Source organism: Varanus komodoensis, unplaced genomic scaffold (genome assembly GCF_004798865.1).
Source record: "Varanus komodoensis strain SLA01 unplaced genomic scaffold, ASM479886v1 scaffold1, whole genome shotgun sequence".
Lineage (NCBI taxonomy): Eukaryota > Metazoa > Chordata > Lepidosauria > Squamata > Varanidae > Varanus > Varanus komodoensis.
In genome coordinates this window covers 47,008,935-47,021,852 of record NW_025335268.1, presented here as the reverse complement: position 1 = coordinate 47,021,852, position 12,918 = coordinate 47,008,935, and the positions used below count along the sequence as shown (strand labels likewise).

At 44.7% G+C, this 12,918-nt stretch overlaps 1 protein-coding gene across 1 annotated transcript in view; it reads right to left on the bottom strand.

Annotated features, from left to right (window-relative positions):
- The window catches only part of STX7 (syntaxin 7), a 29,368-nt gene extending 21,612 nt beyond the window's left edge, over positions 1-7,756 (bottom strand). The window contains exons 1-2 of the mRNA XM_044424425.1: positions 7,606-7,756; positions 2,870-3,009 (exon numbers count right to left, since the gene is read on the bottom strand). Of these exons, the coding sequence (XP_044280360.1) occupies positions 2,870-2,954 (85 nt within the window). The 5' untranslated portion in view covers positions 2,955-3,009; positions 7,606-7,756. The remainder of the gene's footprint in view (positions 1-2,869; positions 3,010-7,605) is intronic.
- Positions 7,757-12,918: the final 5,162 nt, after the last annotated feature.

The following is a 12,918-nucleotide window of genomic DNA, read 5'->3' as shown; positions in this document are numbered from 1 at the left end:
AAGGGCAAGGTTACACAAGGTACAAAGCAAGTATGTCCGGAAGTACTGAGGCTCTACATTTCTAATGCATCCCTTACTAACTACAGAGATCGGTACAGAGCAACTTAAAGGGAAAAAACAAGTTACACCATTAGAACTTGTCTGTCTTGTTTAGTCATACGTGTTAATGAGTCAAAGCATTGTAGTTTGCATGCTATAGCAGTGATTAGATCAACGTGGGCTGCTTTTCTCAGGTCAAACTGCTGGTAGCAAACCAAATTGCTCTTCTGTGACCTACTAAGAATTCCATCCTGATTTGAGTGCATGCTGGAATGTTTCAGATGTTAACAGGTTACCCTACCAAGGTTAGACAGATTACAGTGTTGACAGAGTGTATAATCCACCTTCCTAGCAGTCATTTGCTTGTGCCCTCTTCACTCAAGGACTCTTCCATTGTCAGAGTTCTAAAGCTGGAAAGACGAGAACTCAAATGCTAGATAGTGAACAATCTCAGGAAACAGGAATGAGAACCAGCCATTTTCAGTCTCTAAATCAGCACTGAAAGAAATAAGGGTTATTATGGAAATCACACCTGGTCTTTGCATGCTCCTGTGGAAGGAGAAGCAAATGGCAGGCTCTGGAACCAAACTATCACACCTGTCTTTCCTTGTATCACTGCTTAACCTACACATCATAAAATTATTTCAATGTTTATTACTTTTTATCTTGTACTTTATATTGCATTTTATGTAGACACTTCAAAGATTTTATGACATAAGATCTGTATGTAAGCAGTTTAAATCAGTGTATGAACTATACCTGTTGAAAAAATTGGACACCGTCTAGCTGGGTCTGGTATAGAGATCAAGGGGTTCTGTCATCAATATTTCTCAAATTCACGAAACACACAAATGTTTTAGCAATAACATGCTGTTACCCTAAGCTGTTTTATCACAGAAGCCCTGCTTCGCAGACATCTTCACCAGTATGCCTGCCCTGCCTTTGCAGCTTCTCCCACAGGAGAAGCTGCAGGTAAGCAAGAAGTATTCTTGTGGCCCAGGTGGCCTGCCTTTTTTGCATTCATCATGCACAAGCAGTGAACCTCCCAAGGGGCACTGCTTACATGTTACATAAAGGAAGATGAGCCACAGAACTGAAGGCTTTCTCAGTAGAATTTGTTCACAATTTTACAGAGGAGCTTAAGACGAGAAGGGTCCTCTACACTTTGAGCTGGTCCTGTTCAGGCTGCCAGTCACTGTCACTTTCAGGATATGCCATCCCATTCCACCACTAGTTCACCACCACCAATACCACCTGGCAGTAATCTGTGAACAATTATATTTCTTCTAGCACCCAATATTGGGTGATTTCTTCCAAAAGAACCTTCGCTCTTCTGCAAAACTTTGGGTTTTTCAAAGTCTTGCAATACTTCCCTCTGCCATGAGAGTTTTGGCTCGAGAAGAATCCATGCTTTGAGTTCATAACTGGTCTATTACATTTAACCAGGTTACAAACTAAAGGTTATATCATCCAAGCTTTAAAATTAAAACTTTATATACAAATGGGTATGATTTATACATGTAAGCTGCACAATGATCTCAAACCATCCATTTTAGTTACCAAATCCTTAGAAGAAATTACAGTTATTGATCACTAGATTCTGGCCAGAAAGCAACTGTTCATTTTTTCCTATAAAGATAGATCACCAGATGACATGAATTGGGAATATAGTGACACAAAAACACTTTAGCCATTATGATGCTCAATAGCAAGTCAGGCAATAGTTAAAGTCAGGATAACACTACAGGTAAAGATGGCAATGAAGACAAAAAATATAATGTAAAGGCCAGACCAATTAAGACAGTTAAATTTCAGACACCAGCAAACTTAAGCACTCATGAATCCTAGAGCCCGTGGAGACATCTCAAACTGTTAGGCCTCTATTTTCTTTTTGGTTTTGCAAGACCATCCAAAAGGCAAACATGCTTCACAGATAAAACTGAGTTATAACATATGCCTGCAAATGATGCATATATTCCTTTGCGGGGTAACTCTATCTTCTGGAGTACAGTTTTTATAGTAACATATTAATCGGAACCAGTGGACTTTGGTCCATGAAAACAGTGTTTTACGTTTCTTCAACAGGCTTATATGGCCACCTTTCAAAGTTTTTATCATAAAACTGATTTAAAGACACAATCCTAAGTTTCCCTGACATTACATGAGAGGCAGCATTAAGCATTACTCCAAGCATTCAGGAAAGAAAGCTGGGTCAAGAACTTTCCAGTCAGCATCCCAGTCCTTCCCTCCCCTTCACCAGCCCAATATCTAGACTGCTGAAAAGAGCCAGCTAGAAAAAATGCCCAGTGAAAGCAACAGGGCCAGCTCCTTCTGTGCACAGAATGCACCCAGTGCCCAAGTTTAGAGGCTTCTGTGCATATGACCTAGGGCAATAGCATTTCATCCTAAACCAGCAGGACTAGCAGCTCTTTCTTCAGAAAGCAGCCCTGTTTCCAAAGTACTTTCAGAGAGCATTTGAACATGGGGCACATATCTCTTCACACCAATCAATTTTGTGCTCTGCGTTCCTAGGACAAAAAGCAACATGCAGGATAAATGTGCTATCCTGCACCAGCTAGAGCACATACTTCAGATAAGATTGTTGAGAGGTAAAATTCATGGCTAGCTGCCCAAATCTCACCAGAAGGCAGGGAATGAAATGTCATTGCAAAACTGATGAAAGTTTTGCTTATAAAGTCTAGAATTGCACTGCTGACATTAAAGTATTATCTACATGATTTCCTGAAAGGCTAAGAACTTCTTTTAATTAAAAATTCTGGCTCAACAGAAATGAAATGTACAGAAACTATGAATAGTTCGAGTAGCTTACTGCATTGTGTGATTTTCTGGATATTGGATGTTATACGCTGTGCTAACTGGTTTGGATCCCCAGCAGTGCCTTCACGGTACGCCATGGCTGATTATAACACCCACGGAGATCATAGACAAGAGGTTCACAAAGGTTACCACCTGAAAATATAGAAAGACAAGTTAATTTTGAAGAAGTTACACTTCATGGGGATTTGTATCAGAAAAATCTCAAAAATTCAGATTGTTACCCTTCGTCAAAGAAAAATGGGTTAAATGTACTAAATTATTGCTTATTCTGAGCAGCTTCAGGGGAAGAGGCAGCATAGCCCATGGGAAGTCCTTCAGCAATCCCTTTACTGCACCAGCACTGCATCTTGTGGGAATTCTGCAAAGGGACCACACATGCTGTAGACCAGGGCGAAGCAACTTGGAACACTCCAGAGGGCTGGTCCTGTAAGTCCCATCATCCCACACTATTGGTTATGGTGACCAAGGCTGATGGAAACTATCAGCCTAGACATCAGGAAGGCTACAAATTGCCCATTCCTTGCTCTAAGCTTCACCAGAGACCTAGAGCCCTTCTCCATTCACCCGCATTGCAACCAAGCCTTCCCTCAAAAGCTTACCTTAGAATGTGTCTCACTGAACTCAGTGATGCTTACTTTTGAACAGGCACATACAGGATCGGGTTGCAACACAGCATGCACAGCACCCAAATATAACATGTTCTGCAAGAAGCTGCACCAGATCCCCATTCAGGCCCTTAAGTGCAGGTTTTCCCTGCTGTATATGTAGGGAGAGCAGGACTAAACCTCATCCGGCCACAGGGCATGGCTCTGCAGACTTCCACATTGCCAGAACTTTTGCAGCAAGGAGCTTGCTGGATTTACCTAGGCCACGCAACTCAGACCCCTACATAATCACATTTCCAAATCACTCAGGAAGCCTAGGAAGTACAGAAGACTCCCAAATACAGAAGTGCTCCTTGTGATGCATGGGAAAGGTAAAAAGGATGCAGGGCCAGCAAGCACCACCCCACTCTTCTTTGTCAAGCGATTTGCATTATGCAGGATCTGAACACCCAAATAGGGTTGCTGTTTTATACTATACAGGACACAGCAGCGCTCAGAGGGTACCCAAACTGCAAGTCCCACCCAGTTCAGGAGGAGTTACATTCAAGTAAGAGCACACAAGACTGCAGTCTGCCTGACATGCTCCAAGTGGAGTTTATAAACAATGTTCGGACAGTTGTATTTCAAAGGAATTTTGGTTGTCAAATGCACACCCAACTCCTGGGAGGAAGTCTTATTTAACTCCACAGGGCTCACATTCAAGCTGAGCAGAACTCAAAAGCACCTCTGGCCATCCCAATGTTCAGTGAATGTTCTTACTGGTTCAAACTAGATGCTTGTGGGAAGAACTACGTAGGAGAAGCAGCCCTAGATTCCCGATATGGATTCTTTGTTATTTCCCGGTTTTGGTCTGGACCAACTGGAAGAATTTAACAGGTGCTCAGCAGTTTCCTACCCCACCGCTGAGTCCAAAGCTGCCAGAACTTGTATATGTACTAGTGTCCTTCATGCCTGGAATACCACTGCATGCTTAAAGAAGGAGAGAGCATCAGGCACCTTTCTACCTAGAAACACCTGCATGGACATCTACAGGGAAATACAGGGTTCCAGTTCCCCTCTCTGAAGTCCTCTGTGGTCATTGCGATGATGCTGCACAATGTTGAGGGTGGAACGAACAGTGAGGCCTCACTGCTCCATTAACTGTGTGGAGCTTCTTCCCACATGTATTGCATGAGTGGGACATATTCCTGTCTACTAGGGTAGAAGATCTACCTATCAAAGCTCACCCCTGCTAAGGCCATCAGCAACTTTACCAAAACTTGTTTGTTGGCCAACGAGCTTGGGGAAATTCCAGGAAGATGGCAGAAAGACAACTGGGGGCATTCTGCTTATACATTCATCTCTCCAGCTACGGGGAAGTGGTCAGGTCTGAAAGAAAATGTGCCACCAAGCTTAGGGCAACACCTCAGGTTATTCTCAGCATAACTGTTTCCCATTAACAATGCTCTAGCTGCAACTTTCAATACTATTTTTAAGTATTCTTTCAATTCCTTTCACTGCAAAGACTTTTTCTACAACTGGTGGGGCTTCCTCTTCCGCTTCAATCTGTAAAACTTTCTGCAGAGTTGACTTCTATGAGGTCCTGAAGTGTCAAGCTTTTGCAGTCACTGCTACTACTGAATAAAAACTGTTAACTGTCCACCAAAGGAAACTTACTGGAGCTGATCTATGCAGGCAAGCAATATCCCCACCCCACCCAATAATAAGATCTACTGCCCAACTCTGAAATTGCTGTGCAAGATCAAAACTGATAAGCCTTCACAACGAGAAGGTAAAGCCAACTGAAAGACACAAGCTTGGAAGAGATGTCAGCACAATTACTCTTTCCTAAGGTCATTTTTGTTACAGGCTTCAGAGGCACCCAAGTTCCCGTAGGGCAACATTTCAGGATTCTCCACATTTAATAAGGAGCAATAATTCCAGGGACATCAAAGGCACAGCGAATTGATTGGGATGCAAACCATCAGATCACTTTTACAGAACAAGTAAAAGCGATTACTTGCAGTGTTATGTTTTGATTATTATTATTTATTATATTCCACATTATTAGTCCCACAGGACTCTCTAAGCAGATTACAGCAAAAATTTATAACAGTCGAAATAGAACACAATATAACAGTGAAATAACTATAAGAATAAAACAAAAAGTATACAGAAATATGACAATATACAGTGGAGAGTTAGGTGTGAATAGGTTAAAATAGTATGTTAAAACAATAGAACCATGCAAAACTAAATACCTTTTAAAATTGTACAGTATAACATCAAATATCAACATGTCTGGGGAATAAGAGATGGGTAATCTCTGCCTGCTCAAATGTTTTCTCCGAGGTTTGTTCACACATCCCTGAGCAATCCTATTTATTTTAGTGGGAGGGGATGCACCCTTCAGGGCAGATCCTAAAAAACTTCATAATGCATCTTCATTGAAAAAGGAAGTGGAAACTACACCTACAGAATTATTTTAGTGTGTTCATAAAGAAAACCCAAATGCAGCCTTACGAGGCTTAAAGTTTCAACTTAGCCTCTTCCCTTTTTCGCTTAAGAACAAAAGAGCAGTGATGCTGGATCAGACTAAACCTGTTTGTGCAGAAGCCAACCAGTTACCTACAGGAAGTCCGCAAGCAGGACATAAGGGCAACACACCCTCCCGCCCACGCTTCCCAGCAAGGGGCACACAGCCTTTGATGTTGGATAATACAGAACGATGAGGACCAGCGGCCTTCAATAGTCTTGTCCCCCATGAATGTCCCTAACGCCCCTTTGAAGACAACCTGGCAGCCATTGCTACATCCTGTGGTAAACAAGTCCCACAGTGTGTGCTGCGTGAAAATGTGCAGCATCTTCACCTTCCTCAGCAATACCCCCAGCAGCTTTTCTCTTCCAACAAGGAACATGGGGCAAGAGGCAGCATTTTCCTCCAAAATGCAACAAGAATTACAACGATCATATTCTTTGCCCTGGACCCTGCCAATGCAGATTGCATTGCATTTTTCCGTAAGTGGCAGAGCAAAATAACCCAAAAGGCAGAGTGGAAACGAACTGCTTAGCCCATGGCTGAATGGCCTGAACATGGCAACAGTGTATTTCAGACCACCTTCCCCAGCCCGGCGCTCCCCAGACATGCCCTGGCTAGCTGAAAGGTGCCAGGTACCGTGATCCGGTACATCTGGAGGGTACCAGGTTTGGGGAAGGCTTCCTCAGCCCTTTTAACACCAGCCATCAGCTACAGCAGGTGCTGCCAATACGCAGCGATTCATCAAGCAGCCCACTGCTCTGCTCGCCCGCCCGCCCGCCCGCCCATACACTGATACAGCCGTCCACGACTCAGGCCATTTCCCCGAATCTTCTGCAGGCCTTTACTGGACAACGAACCAGCACCACCGCCCTGCGACTCCTTATCCTTATCACATGATTGCTCCACCCAGAGGAAGGAGGCGCCAAGCACAGGCCAGAAAGGAAGGCTTGTTTTCCACGCCGGATGGCACCATGCGCTTCCAGCAGCTCCCAGGAGCAGGCGACCCGCCCCCGGGCATCCCCCTTCTCACGCGCGGCCAGCCACGCCTGCTGCGGAAGCGCACCTCCAGCACCAAACGCCTGGAAGTGGCCTCGCGTTCCCCCACCCACTCCTGGGCAGGCGTGACACGTCCCGGAATGTCGGAAACGAAGGCAGGGGGCAAAGAGGAGTCCCGCGGCACAGAGAGACCGGCCTGTTTGAAGACAGCTCGGGCGGGAGGCGTCCCGAGCTCGAGTCGCTCACTCCAGCGCGGGCAGCAGGAGCGCGGTTTTGGCGAGCTTTCCCAGTTGGATGCTTAGGCGGCCGCCAGCGCAGCAAAACTCGCCCGCTCTCCAGCCCAGGGGCCCTGCCGGGAAATGAGGAAGTGCCACCCGCGCCGGCGAGCGCTGCCAGCGTCCCAGTCGAGAGCCGCGCCCGGCGACCTCTCTCCTCCCTCGGCCCGAGCAGGAAAGGAGGCGCGGAGGCACGGATGCCCGCCTTGGCTCCGAGCGGACTCCGCGCGCAGGGCGAGGGGGCAGCGGGGCGGCGGCCACCCACCCGAGCCCCGCCACGCGCACAGCCCAGGAAGGGGCTGAGTCGCGGAAACCCCCTTCCAGCGCTCCTTACCCGCAGCCAGCCGCCTTGGCCTCTCCGCGCGTCCCACCAGCACGGCGGCGGGCGGGCGGGCACGCTCCCTCTCGGTCGAGCCGCCGCTCAGCTGATCCGCAAAAGGGAGCCACCCCCTCGGCCCAACCCAGCGGCCGCCGCAAAAGTGGCAGCTCGCGGAGGGCCGGGCGGGGCGCTACTGCTCGGCTCCGCCCTCGCCTCCTCCCCCTGTCGACACGACGCCTGGCCGCGGAGGGCGCCGTCGGCCCTGCTCCGGATGGGCGGCATCCGAGCGCGCGTGCGAGGCGATGACGTGGGATGGAGCGCTATGCTGCGGCTGGACGGGCGCTGAGGGCGCACGCTCGACTCCGGCGTGGGAGAGGCTTGGCGTGCAAGCCTTTGCGTTTCTACTCGGAAGTAACTGCCACCGAGTTCAGTGGAATTTGCTTGCTCATCCATAGCTCCGCTCTTGTAGTTGGTTTGTCTTACAGATGTGTGTATCGTCATCATCATTTGAAGCACTAGAACTCAGTCTCAGCACACACGATATAGAGCCAACCAGATTTTATTTGCTTATATACTACAAGATATTAGCCAGCATGCCGGATCTTGCTACTTTTTGTATCCCAAATCCTCATCCCTTCCTCTACCCTGAGCAGAAGGCCAAATTGTAAGCTTGCAGGGTGGCAGTGGGAAACGTGTGGCCCCTTAAATACTTCTGGACTATAACTCCCATCAGCAGTACTTAGCATAGCTATTCTTATGGGGTGATGGAAGTTGCAGGGCAACAGTGACGAGGGCCACAGCTTGCCCACCCTGGAACAGAGTCCACCCTTGTACTCATTAGTGCCATGCTTGCTCAGAGCAAGGGTCCACCTAGGCCAGTACTCTGTTTGCCCAGTGGCCAGCTCCAGGTGCTCTCACACTCACGTGTTACATCAGATAGAGGAGGCACCACCAGCTGTGGATAGCCATATTCCCCTTGAATTTGCCCAATCTCCTTTTCAGGCCTTCCAAACTGGTAACAAAAGTGAATTCCACAGTCTGTGGTGTAGGAAGAAGCATCCAGTTTTATCTTTCCCAGACTTCCCACCCATCAACCTCACAGGATAAGCCCATTGCAAACTAGTTTTTAAAATGTCTCCATACCCATTCCACACCATGAATAATATTGTCCACCTTATTATTTCTCCTCTTACTTGCCTTTTCCCTAAGTCCCAGGATTGTAACCTTTCCTACAAGCAGATTGTTCTATCTGTATGATCATGTGAAATGTCCTTTTCAGCACTTTTTCCACTTCTACATTTTTTTTATTTATTTTTGGTGTAGTGGGTAGAATGGTACACAGTATTCCAAACAGAGTCATACTTTACGTAAGGGCAGTATGATTTTAGCAGGCCTCTTTCCACCCCATGCCTTTCCTAATTGTGCCCAGGATGGAATTACTCCTTTTTACAGCCACCACACATTGGTTGGTCATCTTCATTGCCCACCACAACTCCAATATTTCCTTCTTGCTCCATCAGTACTCAGCTCTCATCAGTGTACGTATGAAGCTGGAATATTTTTGCCCCAGGATGCATTATTTTAGACTTGTTTACATTGAACCACATCTGCCATTTTAATGCCCTTTTCCCCAGCTTGCAGAGATCCCTTTGGATCTTTTATGTTTTAACCACCATGAACAATTCAGTGTCATCTGCATATGTAGGTAACTCATTGCTCACTTCCAGATCATTTATAGACAAGTTGAAAAGTAGTTCTCCTAGTACGGAACCCTGGGGAACTGACTATTAATACCCCTCCTTGGAAAAATGTACGATTTATTTCTAATCTCCACATTATGTTCCTTAACCAGCAGTTAATAAGAGGATCTCTCTGCTCATTCTGTGGCTCAGGACTTCATCAAAAGACCTTCAGGAAGTCTCTGTGAACAATGTCTACTGGATCACCCTAGCTGCATATATGTCAGCACTCTCAAATTCTAAGAGATTATCGAGATACGACTTTTGTAAAAGCAAGGGATTATCATTCAGTATGCATATGAATTTTATAATGCTTTCAACCAGTTTACCCAGAACATATATTAATCTAATCAGCCTGCAGTTCCTCAGATCACCCCTGGTTATCTAAAAATCTGTATTACATTGGCCATTCTGGAGTCCTGTGATACAGAGGATGACATTTAAGTATTTTTGTTAGACATCAGCAATTTCACATTTAACTTCTTGAAGCACTCTGGAGTGAATACCATTTAGACCTGCTGATTTATTAACTTTTAGTTTCTCAGTAAAGTCAAGAGCTTGATCTTTTGTCATCACTTCTTGTCTCGTTTCTCAGAACTTCTTCCTGAAGACTTCAGAAACAAGTATCTGTCCTACATCTGCAGTGAAAACTGATAAAAGTAATTCATTCAGCTTCTTCATTCTTCTTCTTCTGTACTCCTTGAATTCCATTGTCATTCAACAGTTCAACAACCTCCTAGTTTCCTGATTACCATACATCTAAACCTGGCTAACAGGCTGATCCTATGCATATTTACTGAGAAATAAATTATGCTGAGTTCTATTGGACATCTTCCCAACTAAGTGGGCATAGATTTACTGTAATGAATTATGAACCTAAGTATGTTTAGTAAGTATTTAAGGAAAGAAAGCCCAAGACATTTTGCTGCTAAAGCAAGGCAGCAAAATGCATCCCCCCTTCCACCCAAGTGAAAGGAGTACCCAAAATCAATCAAATTGACACATGAAGCAGAAAGTTAGACAAATATGTCTATACTACTCTGGCAGTAAAAATGCAATAATAAAGTATCACCTGCTGCTCTCTCATGACACTCAAATCTGCTGCCTGAGGCATCCATCTCCCTCTAACTAATGGTTTGGCAGGCCCTTCCCTACAGAGTATACTCAGCTGCCCTAGACAAAAGACAAACTCAGTGTAAGTGTCATTTGATTTTCTAGATCAGAAGTAGCATCTCTTGTTCTATTGTATTTATTTTTATTTATTTTTATTCAAAACATTTCTATGCCGCCCCCATTGCAACAAAGCCTAATATTTGTTTACCTGGCATAAACCATCTTGCGTGCTGTTCCTATATGGAAGCAGTGCTGTCTCATTCTCAGCCTGACTAGCATGGCAGAAAGCCATGGAGCCAAGGCATCACAAAACGAAGGGCCAACATTGTGCAGGAGAGCTTTTAAAGATATAAAAGTTGGCCAGCCAGCTTTCTGGCACAGGGGTTTAAAAACAAAACATTGTGCAAATGCATTACGAGCTGGGTTATTTTTCCATACTCACAAATTAATCATAAACCTGTCCATGAATTTTTCAGATTAATTATCAGACATGTTTTTCCAGTCTCATAAGAGCATTTAAGCCAACCCGTGGCTTTTCCGCTCTTACAAAGGCATTAGAAGGATGCTGTCCTGCTGACCTAGGAGATCCTAGTTCGAGAACTGCTGCAGCAGTTGTCCAGCTCTTTCTCGCTCGCTCTCCCCCGCCCCCCGTATGTGTGTGTTTACAGGCAGGTGCAGGCCATGGTGGCAGTGATGGGGGCACATCCCTAGCCCCACAATTGACTCACCCCTGAGCAGACAGTGGGGTATAAATCTTCAGTCCATATTTATAAAAAACTCTATAGGTCCTGAAGGACAAATGCTACTAACTTCACCCCAGGAAATGTCTAATGTGGTTTAATGCATTCCAAGTGTTAAATAGGTGGAGGGGCCAAATTCCTCATCCCACAGATGACTGCAGCTTCTGGGGTCAATATCCCAGAAGCCTATTCCTGCTGAAAGCACTGCTTTTAATCCAGGAACAGCACACTATGCTTTTTACTTAGGAGTAAATCCCAGTGGGGCTTACTCGCTGGTATTGGGCATTGGATTGTAACCTGGTTTATATTTTCCGGGGCTGGGGAAGGGCTTTCCATCCTGGCTGAGAGGCAAAGGGGAGTTAGGCATGTGGTGATTGTCGTCATAAAAAGCGTGGCCATGCTGGCCAAAAGAAAAATTTCAAAATTTACAATATATAACATCTTTATTAGACCAACAAAAAGATTACAAAAAATCTGTGTGACTGCATAGTTTTGCAACCATTGAATTTGCCTGATAAAGGTATTGTTTTAAGGATTCGAGAGCCAGTGTGGTGCAGTAGTTAAGAGTGTAGGACTGGGACTTAGATCTGGCTTCCAGTCCCTACTTAGCCATAGAGCTAACAGAGTGACTTTGGGCCAGTCACAGACTCAGAGCTCAATCTACCTCACAGGGTTGTTGTGGAGAGAAGATTGAGAGGAGAAAGAGAACTGTGTAAAGTTGTCTTGAAGGAAAAAAAAAAGCTGGATGTAAATTAAATACAATAAATAAAGCTTCATGAAAGAAGCTGTTCCCTCAATTCATTTACACCTCTATATAATATTTGGTATCTCCTGAGATGAAAAGCCCTCTGTTTCCTGTAGATGCCTGTACACTGAGGCCAGACATGAATTATAGTTCCCTTTAGCAGAGAAAATTCTGGCCAGGGCGGCTTATTTTATATTGTATATTTGTAATTTATTTTAATGTATATATTTTAAAATGTTACTTATTTGTTGTAAGCTGCCCCGAGGCTTCGGCGAATGGGGCGGCATAAAAATGTTTAAATAAATAAATAAATAAAATTCAGCCCGGGATCGGGCGGTAGTCAGGGAATAGGAGCATATTACTGTATGGTGGAGAAGCTGTGCGTGTGTGCTCAGCAGGATTTATTTATACATACCATCAGCCCCCCGCAAATCAAGTTTGGGGGAAAGTAATTCTGTGTGCTGGATTAAAAAAAAAAAAACTTAGCTAGCTATTTTACTGATTGGCTAGAGGCCTCTGATGCTAGGAACCTTCCCACCAGGAATAAATGGTGTCCGTGTTTTAAAATGATAATGATGTGAGAAAACCATTTGATTGGATACATTTGCAAGTGGCACTTTTAAATGTTGTTGTTTTAATACACAAATGCATTTCAGAGTCTTAAATGGCTTGCTCACAAAAAATAAGATTTTCTTTCGTTTGCTGTCCTGTCCCTTCGTTGCTGGTAAAAGTTTCAAAATTTTATGGCCACAAACTGATGTAGCAGTTAAAGATGGTCTGGTTAACTATACACACCCACCATCCAGAGAGCCCAACTATGGCTATAAGGCACAGTTTATAAATTTAATAAATAATAAACACACCTATGCAGTTACTCTCTTGGTATAACTTTCTTGCTTGACCATTTTACTCCAATTCAGCATTATTTTAATTGATAGATTGCCTCCTGGGTTCTCCATCTGTAAACACTTTAGTTTTCTCCTTATAAGCA